The following is an 18389-nucleotide window of genomic DNA, read 5'->3' as shown; positions in this document are numbered from 1 at the left end:
TTCACTCAGAAGCCTGTAACCGTAACAGAAATGGTCACAGAGCAACATCAGGCAAGTGACAGCAAGAGAAACTCAGTAAATGCTCATGAGTAACTTTGATTGGGATGGGTTAAAAACTGTCATTCTTGAGTGTCTGTGATGTGTCAACATTGATCAACTATAATAAAGGACATGGAGTATGGTTTTCTTAATTTCACATCTCAAGGAGAGTCTGAAGTCCACTGCTAACTGTAGAATTAGTTTGCTTTCAGTAGGTACAGTGTTTTCCCACGCTTCCTTTTTCTTAATTTCTGTCTCTTCTTCATGTTTGGTTTAACAGCAAGCAGTGCAAGACAGAGCATTGAAGCCATACAAGATGGTTGCTGTTGCCCTGGAGAATCTGGTGTGCATGTGTTTAATTTAGGCACTCAACCTAAGTTACTACAGTTCTGCCCTGAAGAAGTCAGCAGCATCCATTTTTTAAATTTGCTGTCCTGAGGAACAGCTCTTTGATCAAAATGATGAGAATGATCCTTCATTATAACTTATTCAAGAAACTAGCTAAAAGGATCACAAACAAGATAGTCTTTCACACTGTTTCGGATTTTTGAAGACTCCCAACATCAAGAAACCTTGTTCCTTTGAGAAATAAGGCACAAATTGAACATAAAGTAATAATTTATGGTGAAAAATTTTATGCCTTTTATTTCCTTTCTTGGGGTCTTCACTATTACTGTTATCTCAGCTTATGACAGAGCTTTAATTGCTTTCTGAAATAAATGCTAAATAGTTAAGAACACAGTAGACTGTCTTTTAAAATGCACTGTTGTTGCTGGGCTTTCTTGCAAGATCATGCTGAAATATTTTCTTCTTCCTTAAAGCCTCTGTAAAAGCAGGGTATTATTGCTGTGTAGGGGAATTCACTAGCAAACACTGAGCAAAACAAAAGACAAAAGACCTACCAGCTATTTAAAGTTTCAACTGAGGCATGAAGGAGTAAACTAAGGTTTTACCCTAGAGTATAACAAAATAACATCTTGATTAATGTTGGCCTATGAACTGTTTGGGTAGCTTATACTCTGTACTGTTTGGGCCAGCTACATTCAGACCAGCTCAGCTTTTATCTTGTTCTAACCTTGATCCTGTAACTCCAAAAGCTATTTGTATTCCCTGTGTGATACCATCAGCTGTCCCAGATTCCATGTCATGTCAGCAAAATTAACACAAGGTTTTCAGTTCTGTGCAGTTCTGGTGTAGTCTGTCTCCTGCTCCCTTCCAGGGATGGCATTGACCAGCACAGCGATGACTCTCAACAGTTGCATGCATTTCTGAACTCTTCAATTCAGACAGATTTTAGTTAACTTTTTGCTTCATGGCTATTAAAGTGGTTTGCATTAGATCTTTACAGCCACCTAGTTTAGTGATTGTATATTTTTCACTGGACACTTAAAGAAGAATCACTGGACACTTAAAATTCTCCTCGTTCCACATTTTATGGAGAAACACTAATTGCTTGATATGTGGGATTTTCAACTTCTGGTTAATTTTAGAAAATTTTGATGTAACTGAATGCCTCTACATTTGAATGCTTCAGTCTCCACTCTTACAAACCCATGCTGCTACTAAAATGGCTTCAATGGAAACCCGGGAGGAATATTTGACAGATTTTGATGGTTTCCATTTTTTAAAGCTTAAACTGTTCACTTTATGTGCATTTTGATTTGTTTTCTTAAAAAGAAAATCCTTAAGAATGGCATGGAATGTATTTTGCAAAGCTGATAGCTTTATTAAGTGACAACAAAATTAAAATGTTCACTGTAACAAAGGCTGTAATAAAGGAGTTGACAGAGTCCATCTGCCTCTCCATACTGAATCAAACCTAATTCAATAGCAAATTATGCCATCAGCGTCATAGAATTATGGAATATTATGGAATATTTGAGGTTGGAAAGGATCTCTGGAGATGGCCTAGTCTACCCTATCTGCCCAGAGCAGGACAGCCTAAAGCACGTTGTTCAAACCCTGTCCAGATGGCTTTTGACTATGTCCAGGGGTGAACATTGCTGAGCATTCTGCTCCAGGATGAGGCCACTCTTAGAGTAAAATAGCTTTATCCTTTTTTCCCCTTTTTAAAAAATATTATTCTTATTTGATTTATTATAAAAACAATTCTGGCAAAATTAAAGTTAAGATATTGTTTGCCTTTAAAAAAGAAATCACTGCCTATGAATTATCTTGTTTTACTCCCAGGCTTGCAGCTTAGTTTTTACACAGTTCAGAAGACTATGAAATCACAAAAATAGCCTTCACCAGTTTGGATAGGAAATTACCTTACTGATTCCTCTGCTGGTCAATAAAATTGCAGGGAAAAGATTAGAGATTATCCTTATCTCTCTACCTAATCCTGCAAACTTTTATGAAGAACAGTAACAGGGAAACACTTTAAAAATGAGGTTCAAGTGTAAGTGTGCTTAACACCACCTATTTTTTAATTACATGTCTTTATTTGAAGTAATTTTAAGTCTGACAAGTATTATTTAAACCTGTTGCCTATTTTGAAGTGGCTGTTTAGTATTAGCAGGTGTGTTCCAGCTTCTCCTCATCAGCAATAAGTTGACTTTCTTTTTTCTACCTTTATTCTGCAAGAAGTGGCATTACCACTTGTAAACTATACATTTACCAAGCACCCTGCATGTATAGAGCCTTAGTATGAAACTCCAATACTTAGGAAAAGTTGCGTTTTACAACTGCTGTTCTTCTTGTAGGTGTATGTTATCCAGTAGAGAAAAAGTTCCTTAGGGTTGTGTACAGGAGTGGCTGAAAGGAAGTGAACAGTTTTCAAGACAACATGTCGGGTTCCCATTTAGAAAGAGACTGACTCCTTTTAAATTGAATTTACAGCCTGTTTGGAAGCCAATTAGCTCCTGAATACATACACATCATATATATGTATATATAAATATGTATATACACACTTTACGCATGTTTATACATGCATGCATAAAAATATTCTAGGCTTAAATGATTAAAAAATAATCTAAGAAAAGGTCAAAATCTATTAAGGGAGCACTGAGATATTGTATTAGAGACAGGTACACATGAAAGCATTTATGAAGTTTAAGCTCTAGATACACATTTCGAATATTGCATCCTTCGACTGTATAAGTATGCCTTCTCCAAATTTGAAAAGTCCACAGCAAAAAGGTGTGTATTTCTTCAAAACATGACAGATGTAAAAAAAATAAGACAGTGATAAGTTCATCATACCATGGTGAATGTCTTCTCCCTGTACATATGAAGTTATAGTTTGTAGTCTGCTTGAAAGTCTTCTGAATACCTGTCAGCAACAGTCTGCTCAGGGAAAAAGGAGGAAGATGAACAGATGGCAGCCTTTAAAGTTGTGGATTAAAGATAAATTTAGTGCTAAAAGGGAATTACTATTGTTTAAAATGCAAAGCTTTCTCTTTATTCTTCTCTAAATTGAGACTTCAGGCAGTACAATTTTTGACAATCACATTGTTCTTAAAAGTGCTCTTTTCTGTAATCCAAAGGGTCTTAATTTATGAATATTTTTTTACTGCAGCATTATAAATACATTTCAAAAACTATCACACAGATAGAACACATAATGCTGCATTAAGCATGGACTTCAAAGTTCAAGGACTGTCAGAAATAAATATTTATTGATTTGCCTGCCAATATTACTTCCCTTTTCACTAGATTCATCAAAGTAAGTCAAACGCATGGGATTAGCAGGACTGTAAACATTCACAGGACTGAAGCCAACAGATCACTCAATACAGGATTTTTATGATTTGTGTTGCTTGAGAAAACATTTTAACACACTTGCAATATGAAATACACTATAAAGGGCGACAAAACTGGTAAAAAGTAGATTTGGTTTGCAACAGCTGTATGTGGGGCTTTTAGATTTTTCTACATCCTAATTCTCCTTGCTTGTATCTTAAGGTAAAGTTACGTGTCATAAAGAAGGTAGTACACTAAGGGTAGGCAGTTGCACTTCACAATTTCAACATAACTTACTAAAATATGACAAAAGTCTTGTGTTTTAATAGTCCATTGGAATAATTTTTTCCTTTAACCTGTATATCTTCAGGGACTAATAATATATGTTAACAAATATGCAAGAGCAGATTTTGTCCAATCTCTTCTTTTGAATTTCGATAAAGTTTTATCCTCCAGTTAAGTGGGCACTTGACCGAAAACAGGCCCCAAACTAGATTTTAAAGGTTCTTTTGTCATATATAAGGCCAGCAGAACAAAGTCAAATGCTTGATGCTTTTTTTTTTTTTTTTGCAGAAATGCAGAAATATAACTAGCAGAACTAGTTATGGTAGCAGGAATGCTGTGAATTGCAGCCTTGAGTTCACTATGTAAAATGTAAGACACCCACTTAAACTCATAGGAACGGCAGCCTCTGAGTCAGAATTTTAACTAAATCTTAAGATGTTTTCTGGAACAGTATAATCTGTGGTATTTTAGATACTTAATATGAAATTAAAACAAGAGTTTTTCATTCTGAGGAAGGTACTGAGGGCTTTAATCTCCAATACAGGCATCAAAACCAGTGAAACCTTCTTTCAGCTGCCTGCTTTAAAAATGCATGTGTGTGTGTGTGCAGACTAGGACACCTATAACTTATCTTCTTTTGTGGTCAAAGTTTATTTCTTTAAAAGCTTTCCATCCCAGGGAGGCATCAGGCAAACAGCAAATTCCCAGGACAGCTAGAGGGATCTAAAACTTTTCTGCAGCATAAAGAGCACGTGGCCATATCTGCCAAAGTTGATTCATTTGGAGAGACTATCCTTCCTTTTAGCTTAGTTTTAAAGCAATTCAAAAATCTCCCACTGCTGAGATGAAGTATTGGACTGTGTTTTAATAAGGCATTAGGAAATGGCAAACTAATAATACTTTTAATGTGCAGTCAGTCATGCTGGTGCGGGTCGGCAGCCTGCAGTGTCGCACGGCGCTGTGACGTCAGCAGGTGACCTCAGGCTAAGGAGGGAAGGGACGGACCTGGGGAGGCAGGCGCCAGGGAGGTGCTCCAGCAGGCAGGCAGGGATGCTGCAGCTGGGGAGCGCCGCTCCTGTCTCCCGGTCGGCACAAGTTTCACAGATTATCCCAAGCAGCCGTCTGTCAAAGGACAGGGGGATACACATACCTCAAATACTTACGGTGCCTCTACTTTGAGAATGAGACAGTTCGTTCACATCTGTGAACGGGCCACTTTTAAAACATCAAAATAAACCATCTGGCTGCGCAACTGTTTCTAATTACTTCCCTGCCTAGACTGTAAACTTCGGGGTTTGGCACCGGCCTCCTTCCCAGAGCGCTGCCCAAATCCCGCTTCCAGGCAGCTAATCAGAGCCACTGCAGCACGGCGGGAGCAGCGCTGGAGCCGGGCTTGTCCAGCGCGCAGCTCTCCGCGCGCCTGCTGCCTCTGTCCGCCCGTCCGTCCGCCCGTCTGTCCGCCCGTCCGTCCGCGCCAGGTGCGCTCGGCACAGCTCGCAGCATGCTCGCACCGGGGCTGCTGGGGCTGCTGCTGCTGCTGGGCCCCGCGCTGCCGGCCGGGCCCCCGGCCCTGCGGTAAGTGCGGCTCTCAGCTCTCACGGGGGGGGCGGCTGATTTTGAGGTGCCCGGAGTGTGGAAGCTGGGCTTGCGGAGGGAGCGGTGGAGCACTTTGTTGGCTCTTCCTCTGCCTCCTTAAAGGTGACGCTGAGGGAAGCACTCCGAGTCACTGGGAGCCTCAGTAGGTAAGGGCATGTGCAGACTGCAGAGTTACTGGCAACGATGCATTTGATGCCCAAAATGCACACTGAAAGCAGTGAAGGGAGAAGAGCTGGCTAGTGATAACTCTTTACACCCACACTCCCCAGATTCTGCTGCCTGAGTGGAGCAAACACCCTAACCACAGAACCCTGCTTATTGCTGCACTTTGGTGTGGGGGCACAGTGAGGTGCGCTGCCCTTCACTCTCCACCTCCACCACAGCCAGCACACACTGATTCCTGAGGCCAGTGCCTCCTTTGCGCCAGAGCCTTGCAAAATCTGCTATCTGAGAAGGGCAGGTTCTTTTCATCTCCATCTTCAGTATTCCTTAGCATTGTGAAGACCTGTTTTTGGCCTAAGCAGTCCTATGATTGCCTATGTTTTTCCTATGATTCAGGTCCTGATGAGCCAAAGTGTGATTTTCCCTGAGTATGTGCTGAAAGTCGTGATCCCCACATGCTCTGGTGCATGGTACAATTGCATGCAGAGCTGCAAATGTACGGATCTAGAATTGGATTTTGCTGCCTTTACCAAAACCACAGCCAGAACCTACAATATTGTGTGGAAAGCCACAATTACTTTGGTTTCCTCTTCCATTGGAAGCATGGATCATATATGTCTGACAACCAGAAGGATTACTTTGGCAAACATATTTTATTAGAATCAACCTTAAGTGTGCTGTATGATATATATTCCTGTTATGCTACCCAGATGTTTGGATGTATATGGCATCTCTAAACTTTTTGAAGTAATTAAGATCAAAATGGTTCATGATGGATAATCAAACCCTAAGTGTCTGTGTATATGTGCCTGATGGGAAAGTAGATGAGGCCAATGTAGTTAAAAAGGTAAGTAAAATAAAGTATAAGCATTCTTGCGGGTAGCAATGAGGTTTCTGATGAAAACAAAGAAAACTGGGTGATTTGAGACAAGTAATAATTTGCAGCCATAGCTGAAGAGGTGGTAAGAACAATATTCTGGGTATTGACTGAAGCCAGTGACAGGAGGGTGGTCTGAAATGAGCCAAGCTCTCACTGGCTCTGAGCTGCAGCCCCGGCTTTGACCACAGCTCATTCAGTTTGCTGTCCCGCACAGGAGCGCTTTGGGTATCCCTGCTTCCTGCCGGCTGTCCCAGGCTGAGTCGGAGCTCAGGTGCCGTGTCCCAGGGGGGAAGCTGTGCAGTGACAGAGGCAGGTGTGAGTGTGGAGTCTGCATCTGCCAAGTGACCGAGTCTGGCAAATACTACGGTCCCCTCTGTGAGTGCCACGACTGGGTGTGCGAGACCTACGACGGGAAAATCTGCACAGGTAAGGAAGCCCTGATGGTGACAGAAGTTTAAGAAATTAGGAGTATATATTAAAACCAGGAACACAGCACACTGATACAGTGGAGACATGATTATATATGGGTCCCTGAAACGTGACTCTAAATGGAATTGTGGGCACATCCAAGGATTTTACCAGATTAAAGGATGGAAGTTACAGGCACTGTGTCTGCCATAAAATGGGACTTAGCTTTGAGCAAGATTGATCTGCATCAGGGGCAAAAGCAGAAGTTGCTTTAGGTTGGAGGCTCTGCAAACTATATTTTAAGTCTAATATAGTATGTAATATTGATCACATTTTTATATATTTCTTCATTTGAATTGCTTGCCTAATGATGGTTTATGGTATCTACCCTGGCTTTAAACTATTTACAAAGAATCAGTTTTGTCCAGTGACTATTATTTTTTTCTTCTGCTATAAAAAAAAAGACTTACTGTAAGATGTACCACACTCATATTTGCTATATAAACATGAAAACTCTGTTTTTCTCTAAGTAATGATAATACTTTCCAAATAAAGACTTAAAACAATGTAATTGTATTGTGGTTTCAGGGATTTCCCCGCTGACACTGTATTCTTTAATAACATACATTTCTGGGACAAATTTAGTTCCTTCCAGTTGTTGGAACATGTCGCTTGGTTTACATCTAAGCATTATCGCTCTTTCATCTTTCCAGCTGTCTTTACTTAAGTTTCTGGGTTATTTTGGTCAGATTTTCATCTTTTTTTCTTTTTTTCTTTCTTTTTTTTTTTTTTTAAGCAGCTTAGAATAGGATTTTAGAAAAAAGCAGGGAAAAGAAATGCCATCACATTCCTAAGGGGATTCAGCCTGGAGCTTGATGAAAGGGGCCAGAAGGGTACTTCATTTCTACTATCCCCGTTTCAACAGCTTTACCAGATTCACAGAAACGTGTCATCTTTTCAGGCCAAAACCTGCAATTAGGTCAATGGGAATGTTACAGAAATTCTTCTAGTAAGAGGACAATACAAATGCATTCCAGCATTTGGTTTGGCAAATTCTGTAGGAAAAAGGACCAAACTTACTTTAGCAACAATTTATGCAGGAAGTCCAGTAATAACATGAAAAGACCAAGAATGGGATTATGAGAAAAAGATTTGTATTTGGCACCTGTGGCTTTAGAGTTCTGTAGAGAAACTGATTCATAGACTCTGCAGTAAGCAGTATTAAATCCCCCTACATAAGAAATATCATAGCCTTTCACTGCTTTGCTGTCCCAAACATCAATTTTTTGATTGGTACTGTTATTTCAAAGTGCTTGCTGTTGCTGCTGGGTTAATTGCATAAAGGGAAACTGAAAGCGCCTTCAATTTTAGTATTCTACTGTAAATTCCACCATCATGTTCCTGTTAATATCATGAACAGTGGCTGCAAGTTTTTAAAGGTCTTTGGTGGTATAGTGTGCTCACAGAATAAACAGAGCCAAGAGATCTCTTAACAATATTTAGCTTTTGGGTAGCACTTCATGCTGCAGTTCAAAGATGTGAATGCTAAGTGATTAAATGTTTTTTTAAAAACGATTTTCTGTACTTGTCACTTTGTCACTCCTAGCTGGAGTATTGAAGCCGTGTTACCATGTTATCACTGAGATGTGAGATAATTTGAATTCTCTCTTCTGGAAAAAAAAAAAAAGTAGTAAAAAATTCAGTACAAAGTCCTGGGGAGGAAAACAACTGTGAAGGGTACAGGAGTTTAGCTTTCTTCGTTTGGGCTTATCGACTATTATGCTAAAAATCCAGCTGACTTTGTTGTAGTCCAGGGCTGCCCAGCAATGCAGGAGAGCAGCCCCAGGTAACTCCTCCAGAGCTGGGATCCAGTTGGTGAAGCACCTCCTTTCAGGCTGTGCTTGTTGCCCTCTTCATTTTTCCACCATGTTTTTAGTCACTGAAATTGTATGTATGTGGGAGGAAGGGAGCATAGAGAAGAAGGTCAGATCTAGGATAACTCTAGGCAAGAGACTGGAACTTAAGTTGTATGAATAATATTTTCCCTTACCCAGCTATTCAGTGAACTGCATCCAGTAATGTTTCTTAACATTACATCACCAGGCCAATTTTCAGTGCATGACATATTTCTCTTTCTTTGCATTTTTGGGCCATTTTTTGACTTAATGATGAAATTGTGTTTCCTCTAGTGAATAGCCATAATGTCTTTCTGCAGTTCTATATCTGTTTCCTGCTTTAATTTTTTTTTTCATATTTTTATTTTGATATTTGCTGTCCCTTTTAATTGTGGATCTCTCCTGACATAGGCAACAGCAGTAACTGCTGGCTGGTACAACATGGAGAACTTCTAGACACTCTTTCAACATCCCTCTAGAAAGGCATGGTATTTGAGGCTAATGCTGTTTAAAACACGCTACTTTTCAAGCTGCCAGAGTGAGTCCTTTTTCAAGTGACTGATGTCTGATCACCAGTGATGTTCATATTCAGAGATGGACAGGCGGAGTTGTTTGAGTCACGAATGCCAAAGATAGCTGTGTTTCCCTGCCAGTCAACTCAGACATACCTCCACTTCCCTTGCATGTCCCAAGCTGAACAAAAGATTAAGTTGCTCAATATGCAGCTCATTATCTTAAAGGCACTTTCTGTGTCAGATCCTCTTTCTGCACCAGTTATTGAACAATTGTATTCTGGAGAGAGAAGGCCTGAAGGTAAAGAAAATGTCAGCTATCCATCTGATTGATTTGCTTTTTCTAATAAACCTTTTATAAAAATGGGAAAGAGATTATGCCATGAGTAATGAAGAAGAACAGATTTAAATGTTGCTGTCCTTTTATTTTCCCTTGAGACTTTGCTGTATTTCTCTCCCATTATGATTCCAGGTGCTTTAGAGGGAGTTCAAATAATTTTCTTGCCTTTTATCCCACTGGGATTGATAAAGTAACAGGTGATCCCTCATGGAGTCAGAAACAAAGAAGAGAGAAAACAAGTACTGTGTGCGATCTGAATCACTAAGTCTCCAGTCCTCCTCCTGACCTTTTTATTTGCTTTATGTATCATGGGGTGTAGAGGAAATCAAGTAGATACTGTCCTGTCATTCTTTTTGCAATGTCAGGGACATCTTTATTTTGTCTTTTGTTACCGATATTCAGGGAGATGAGCTAAGAGGAGGCAGACTGAATAAAAAACAATCAGATCCCCAAAAGATTTATGCTTCATTCAGAAGAGACAATATACTTGTTGCTGTCTTTTTGCAGATAGTAGTTCTGACCTCAGACAGTTGCATATTGCCTCAGGCTTTCTTAGCATAAGTGGAGCCCATATTGTGTGCAAGGGAAAGTGGAATACAGGACTAATTCCTGTCACATCACTGCTTGATACCTATTGCTCTGCGGGGTTTTTGCAGTATAGTGGAAAATCCATTTTAGTGAATTTTTTGTGGGTTTTGTTTGTTTGTTTGTTTGTTTGTTCATTTGGGATTTTGGTTTTTTTTTTGTTTTGTTTTGTTTTGGTTGGTTGGTTGGTTGGTTTGGGTTTTTTTATTCTTTTATTGTTTTTTTTTTTAATCTTTTACTGTGTCTGCAGTTAATGAAAAACTAAACTAAGCATAGATTTCCTTGGCCAACTGAAGTGGGAACACTTAAGATGTTCTTAGAGAATGCACCACAAGAACTGTCAGCTGGAACATGTATGATTGCACTGTTTGTAGTAGGTGAGATGAAAAGACAGATACAATTTGGTGACAATATAGGCAGCAACACATGAAGAAGGCTTGTCTTTGCTCAGAACTGTATTTGTTATCTTTGGTTTTTTTCATAGTTATTAAGATTTTATGAATAAATTTTCTTCCAAACTGAAGTACCTTTTGCACCTACTGAAAAATGATGGCACAGTCTGATTTTCCATAAGCAGTTGCTGTGGAACTTGCTGTTTTTCAGGTCAATGAAAGATTTTTTCTTTCTCCAAAGCTGTGGGTGCTGTACCTATTTTAATACTAGCTCAGCAGTATAATGCTGGCATTAGTCATCAGTTTTCGCAAACAGAGGTATTATCATGCATAACACAAAGGACAAAAGAATTTAAGTGCCACTATTTCCTGGTCTGTAAGGTTTTAAACTATATAGAGAACACAAGTGAAAAATTAAATTGACAAGGAATAGATGTAGAAATAACAAGATAAATCCAAAATGAAGTATTAATATAATACATACATATGCATCCATGGAAGTTTATTGGATATATGGTACTATATAGCAGTTTGAGAGAGTTAGGAATTTGAAGATGGAATTTGGTGAACATTTTGGGCTGAGGACTGCTCTTTGCACAGAAACTGAATAGTGTCTTTAGGCAGAGCTATCGAAGTTGAGCTGGAAAGGCTCTAACAAATGTGCTTTTGTATTCATACCGAAGGGAGGTCTGACACGCTGATTGTTCATTGAGCAGCATTTCTTGCTAAAAGTGTGAAGAAAAGTCAGCCTGTGACCTGCATTGATTGCCATTTGATCCAAAGTGAAATTCAAAGCCCTGGATTTTGAGAACAGGTATAAGCCTCTTCTCTGTCAGAGGCCATGTTTGCAAAGATTCAACTGTGGCACACCTGGCCATTGGAGACAAAGCCTCCTTAAAAGATCAAGTTAAAAATAGGGCAGGAGGCTACTGACGAAAATGGAGGTTGCAGTTCTGCTCTGACCTAGTTTGCTTTAGTCCAGACTTCAGAACTTGGCATTTTGTGACTTTTCCTCCCAGAGCAGGGGTGTGTAGGTGTGATAATAGCATCCATATTCATCTCAAAACAGGTTCCTCGGGTTCTAGAAGAAGTGAAATCGTGATAGCGTAGACCTCATTGCAGGTTCATTTCCTTGCTAAGTGCTTGAGGTCCCAGCAGACACAAAAAACACAAGCTAAAGCCTGTATTATTCTCAACTTTGTGCTCTTGGTACCTGATCTAGGTAAAATCAAGCAGCCTTTGATACACTGACAATTGTTGTAGTTCCAAGTGCAGTGTGTGGGTTCATAGCAATGGTGTGTGAGGCAGGAGGAAGCTTAGACACAAAAACTGCAGGGGGGATTAATGGAAGGGAAGCATCTTAAAAGTAACTTATTAAATTTTATGTACCTAGTTGCTTGGCCCTCATTTTGAGCACCTTTATTTGTAGATGCTACTGATGGAAAATAGGTGTTAGTTTAAAAAGTAAAAGTGAGTGTGTTGGGCATGTGGAAGAGTAAAGACTTTTACAGCACCTAGCAGAGCTGGAATGTAGCCCCTCAGGCTGGCAGCAACAGCAAAACAAGGTGGGGAGCAGCATCTCCTTCACCTTTTGTCCTTCTGTAGTCCGGGGTGCCGTGCTTATCCATTGCAGAGAAAAAAAACAAACCTTTGTGTGACTTTTGTCGATGCAAATAAGTGTTCTGAAGTGTGTTTGGAATTTTTATGCTCCTCAGAGGCTGATAATCAACTGAAGTATATTTTTATTTATTTGAAAGAATTCTCTTTATGAAAAAATGGCTTACATAGACTGTATGTATTAACATTCTATTTGTGTTTCAGAATCATTATTATGAAAAAGATATGGTGAATAGAAAGTAGATGGTGTATTTAATGTTACAAGTGTTTATTAATTTTTTTACCTGCTTTAACAGTGGATAGGTGTCAGCATGTGTTCTTATGACAGCCTTTTTTGGACTGACTGTCTTGATATAATTTTCTATGCTTATTTAAAGTTTTATTGTTGGTAGCTGATCCTGTCAAGGATTTCAAACAATCATCACCTATGGCACTGTACTGTAGACCTTTCAATGTTAGTGTTCCCAAGTAATTTGTCTTTAAAACGAACATCACTGATTGAAAAGTTCCTATGAGCTTTTCTGAGAGGAAAGGACTCATTGCTAGAGCTGTCCAGGAAAAAGGGCAATTTGTGCCTAAAAAGTACTGGAGTTTGATTTTGGCCATGCAAAGGAGGACCCCATAGTATATATGTGGTACCAGAATTTACCAGTGTTTTAACTGGGGGGTTGTGGTGGTTGAGGCCATGTTATGGTGTGTTTATGGTGTACACAGTTGTACTGCTGGATTCAAATTTCCTTTGGAAATGGAAGGACTATGAAGGGAAAAAACCCTGTTCTTCTTTCAAACACTATTTTTAAAGGTTATTTAAAAGCTTAATTTCTCAGTGATGGAAGGAGTAATTTTTGCAGATAAGGGTTTGTGTACATTTTGTCCATTGGGAGTGGGCTGGAACACCAGCTTGAGCAGTTGCATGACCATATTGTTGTATGTAGAAGAATAAGGATTCAAGAGACTTTAACTGGAGTTGCACCTGTCCCCTTTCTTGAAAGAGCTGCTTTGCCCTTCTGCCTGTCCACCTGAGTAGCATCAGTGGTACAATCTGGGACACCTTCTTGTCAGTGACCTGAAGAGTGGCAGTCAGAGCTTTTGGAGTCCTATCTGGGTCGTTTTTATGGGGAAGGTCCCTGGGAGTGCCAGCTCTGACACTGCCAGGAGTGAGCTGAGTACTAACTTTGTGATTTGGAAAACGTCACAGCCGAATGCTGTTGCCTTGGCAGCTCCATGCAGCAGCAGATGTTCTAACTAGAGCACCTGGTCACAGTGTTTTGTTCCTGGGGGCAATTCTAGGCTGGGGACATTGTGAGTGGGCTGGGGGAGAATCCTCCTGTGACCCAAAGAAACTACCAAAGTCTACCTTTCTCAGGCATGCTTTTTCAGGTTGTCTGCCTTCAGCAGGTCCTGTTCAATCTTTTCAACCAGGTGGTGTCTGTTATTTTAAATATTGGGGATATTAGCTTTTATGATCCAGAGTTAGAGGCTACTGAATGTAAAAATAGCTCATTTAAGTATTTTTCCTGGTTTGCATATAATTTTCTATCTACTTAAAAGGCTGTATTAAAGTTATTAAAATTTTGAACCTGTGTGGTTGACAGCTAAGAAATGCTGAATCTATCTACCTTTGTTGAAGAGTCCTGTGCATTTGCACTATTATACATCTTTTAATTTTATATTCATTATGTTTTCTCCAGTGAACTTATGCAGCAACAACAGGAGGAAAATAGTCACTTCCTGGTGTTTGAAATGGTTTAGTTTACAAACTTGGTAACAGGTTGAAAGCAAGTTAAAATGTTTATTATTTACCTTAATCCATTCATTTGCCTGAAATGTTTGGAACACACATGGCAAACAGTTTGGTAACACGGCAGCGTCAGTTAACGGAGGTTTCTTGGCACCCCATTTCCTTACTCCAAATGTTTTAAACAGTATTTTCCAGAAAGTAAGTGGATACTTGTGAAACTCAATGGTACAAGCTCATTGAGTCTCAGAAGCCAAAAGCCCCTCTTCAAAAAATCCTGTTCCTCTCCACTTCCTGAAATGTCCAGACTCATTTCTTGTCTGGCCTTACCCCTTTGGAAATTATTGGATACAAGAAGAGTTGGTATAAAATTTGAATGTCTTTTCAGCAGATGAAGATACAGGCATTTTTAAGAGATTAATAATTAATGGTATTCTGTGAACAAAAGCTAAATTTGCATAATCCAAAACATTTCTGTGTCCATATCTCCTGTGAGTAATGTGGTTCCTCCCAAAAATGCAAGCCCCACTTCAAATGTGGGGAACATGCTTGGTATATGGAACTGAACTGTGATGGTCACTGCATCCAGCTCTCATATCCACACTTCTTTGCAGTTCTTGCAACAAATTACTAGAAGGTATGTGTTTTTCTTCTGATACTGAAGAGAGGGGAAGTTGAGGATACACCTTCTGATCATCTAAGGCTGATAATGAGACTCCAAAGAAAACCAAGTGTCTGAGTCCTTCCTAGGGGCTCTCAAACCACCAAGTCCCTATGAGGTATAAGAATAAAATCTGTTAGTATTAAAACTATCAGTTAAGGCTGTGTCAAAACCACATTTTATGTTTCATGTTTTAGTCCTAAAAATACTATTTCCTACAAAAAAAAAAATCATGCATTTTTTTTCCTAAGAGCTACCTGTGCATTAGGTGTGCAGTAATTATTGATTGTGTATTATCCAAGTGAGAGCAACTTGGTTTTATGAAAACACTCAGTGTATTTCAGCTTAAAAGTGTTCCACGTATAAATAGGGAGGTGAATTTGTAGCAGGTCAATCCCACAGAGAACTGTAGGTGCAGTGATATGCCTGGTGGATTGTGTTCCAGACCACCATCCTCAAAAGGGTTGTTTGTAAAGTCATGCTTTGAAGGGTTACTGGAGAAGTTCAGACCTCTTACTTTAGCAACAGGAAGGAACTGAAATGGAGGACGACCAATTTCATGTCATGAGCATACCTGGAGAAGGACCAAATCATGCTGGATGTTGGTGATGCCATGACAAAAAGTCACATAAGAACATATTGCACTGTGGTTCTCCTGAATGCTTTTTCTGAATTGTGCCTTTTAATCACTATATACTTTATATGAAAAAAACACGCTGTCTCACAGAACATACCACACTTTTACCCTAATTGTCTTGACAGTTTCAGTCCTTTTTCAACAGCTTTTAAGCTGGAAAGAATAGTGGCAGGGAATAAATTGTACATCTGTAGTCTAACATGCAGAGGTAAGGCAGAATCGTAGAAATGAGTATTACAATTTTATTTTTTTTTCTGGTGCCTTTTAAGTCTGGTAGATTCTGTGGGAAGCAGATAACCAGTAAGAAATATATTTAAAAATCAGAAAATTGTCTTGAAGCACTTAATTGAAGCACTGTTGTTGCACTGGTACTTCTAATGACTGTCTTTTGAAATAATTTTATTTAATTCTCGCTTCTGTTTCAAGCCACAGATAATCCTCATCAGAGACACAGGAAGTATATTGAAGCACAATTCCTAGGCTGTGCTTAGGAAGAGATCAAGTTGCCAGCTATCACTGAAGGAAAATTGACCATCATCTACATCCAGTTTCTCTGGATGGGAATAGAGAATGTAGGAGCTATTGCAATGGGTATAACTACTTTACATTTATGTGAGTTTGCCTGTAGTTGGCATTTGTGGAAATCCTTTTGTCCAGCAAACCCAGATACAGTGAATTTTTTCTTTCTCCAGAACATTTTCATTTCTCATTCACAGGGCTTTAGGGCATCATCCTACAGTGAAAAGTACTGGAATATTTCTTACTGCCCTTTTTTTTCCCCCAAGGCTGCTTAGTTAATCGAAGCATAGCAGAGAAATTTTAGAGTGTATCATTGGCATTGGTCATAAACAGAGAGATTTAAATGTGGCATAGATTTCTGTATCACAATAAAAAATAATTGTCTCTTCAAAATTTATAATGTTTAACTTCCTACAAGCTTTGTGTAGACATACAACAAAAAATTGATTGGAGATGGGATTGGCAAAATTACCAAACCTCAGTCATGTACTTTTGGATTGGATTTAGGAGTGGATCCTGTCACTCATCTTTACTCTTCAGGTTAAAAATATGTTTTAATAAAAGCAGATGGTGTGGCTGCTTTTTATGTTTTTCCAAAGCTAAACAAAAGCCAATGTTTTCTGCTGACAAAAGTCTAATGAAATCATTAAAGTTATGCCAACAGAGAATTGGTTTCATGGCAATTCTGGCCCTTGTTTGGCCAAAATCTCTGGGTAATAGCAGACAAAATTACAGCAGCAAAATATAGACCCTGTCATTTACCTGCAAGTGGTAATGGTAAAACAATAACAATAACGACATCTCAAAAGTTTTGAATGCTTTTAAGCTTGATAGCATTTTACATGATTTTCTATTTTGTTTTCCTTTTGAGTATTGTGCTACTTTAAAGAGTTATATGTTACTTAGTGGTAATTTGACAGGACATTGACCAAAATAATTTTTCTCCAAAATGTCAGAGTTAGACTTAGCAGGAATGAGAGTTATGTGAGAAAACATTCTGATAAATGAAAACCCATTTTTCAAAGATTTAAACTCAGATGTATAAATGAAGGAATTGTTTGAACTGAGAGATCTATCCCAGATTTTATTAAATGGTCTGTTGGTTTGGAAAGCCATAATAAAATTAAGATTTTGTAATCGGATAAGAAGGGTAAGTCTCAACTCCCTCTCCTGTCACCATCCTAAAGCTTTTGTATATGACCTTTTGTAAATTAGGAAATTCCATTCTAAATGTATCAACTGCTTTAAATGTATGTCTGGTACACTTACATACAGGTTAGAAAAGCTTTTATTTGAAAATATTGTCCAGAAAGTAGAACATGATTTCTCTGTAGCTAGTTTCAAAAGGTCGTCTCACTTGAGAATTTCTGAATGAAGTTCTTGCTGGATAATATCTTGAAGGATAATATTTAAAGAATACAGTGACCACAGGCTTCCTTTTATTTCATGGGTGCCTATCAAAGGAACTCAGAGGTTTTTAAAATAATCTCTTTCTGGAGCGTCATGTATCGAGCTCTTTCAACACAATATCATAAGTCCTCTGGCCTTTCATTGGCTTCCAGTTCTCTGTATTTTTGCATTTCAGGTGTTGTCTTGGCTTTTCCTCCATCTTTTTCTGCATGAGCTGTGGTTGCCACTCTCACTCTCAGCATTTTGGTTGTATCCAATTGCCAATTTGTTTTACTAATTCCATTCCCTCTTGACAGAGTCTTTTCTGCTTTTTGAGTGGTCTGTATCTGGCTCAGTTCCTTGGCACTGCTCCTCACAATTGTCCTACTCCATTCCTCCGGCTCATCAAAGAACAGTTGTTTCCATGAGGAGCTGAGTGGAAGTCAGATCCACCTTGGCTCTCTTTACACTCCCTGGTGGCTCCTTCTCCAACCAATAACCTCTGCTCTTGTGTCCCAGGGATCTCAAAGGAGGCATGTCATCAAGACGAGCTGAGCTGTTTTGGGTATTCACAGACTTTGTAGAAGTTAACCGCAGTTGTGTGTAATCTAACACTCTTTCCTAGCTCATGCTTTATTTGTGCAGGTTGTTCAGTTGTAGGGGAGCATGTTAGGATATGAATCTAAACCACAGAAACTTTAAAATAGGCATAAATCAGGTGTACACTCCTGTATCTTCATTTCTGCTTCCTTCACCCGTTTCTCCTCCCTAAGAAAGGTGGCACAGCACACTGAAATATTATGGTTTGCTTTAGTTTCTTCCAACCTGTCCATTATGCTTTTTATTCCCAAGAAATGGAATGATTTTGACCACAGTAAAAAGCTTGTCTTAGGGAGACTGTGGAATCTCTTGCTGGGGGTTTAAGAACAGTTAGGACGAGTCAAGAGGGATCAACACACACTTGTTTTTGAGTCCAGCCAAAGAAGTGGATCAGATGATCTCTTCTGACCAGACTTCTCTTCAGAGGTCTCTGAGGCTGATTTTATT

The 18389-nt window shown here is 39.2% G+C and overlaps 1 protein-coding gene across 2 annotated transcripts in view; it reads left to right on the top strand.

The window, feature by feature from the left end:
* The first annotated feature begins 5170 nt into the window (after positions 1 to 5170).
* ITGBL1 (integrin subunit beta like 1) overlaps positions 5171 to 18389 on the top strand; it is a 128353-nt gene continuing 115134 nt past the window's right edge. For both annotated transcript variants that reach the window (XM_036390869.1, XM_036390878.1), the window contains exons 1-2: positions 5171 to 5586; positions 6864 to 7075. In XM_036390869.1, the coding sequence (XP_036246762.1) occupies positions 5513 to 5586; positions 6864 to 7075 (286 nt within the window). In that variant the 5' untranslated portion in view covers positions 5171 to 5512. The remainder of the gene's footprint in view (positions 5587 to 6863; positions 7076 to 18389) is intronic.

The sequence above is a fragment of the Molothrus ater genome, chromosome 2, assembly GCF_012460135.2.
Source record: "Molothrus ater isolate BHLD 08-10-18 breed brown headed cowbird chromosome 2, BPBGC_Mater_1.1, whole genome shotgun sequence".
NCBI lineage: Eukaryota > Metazoa > Chordata > Aves > Passeriformes > Icteridae > Molothrus > Molothrus ater.
This window is presented reverse-complemented; position numbering and strand designations above follow the sequence as displayed.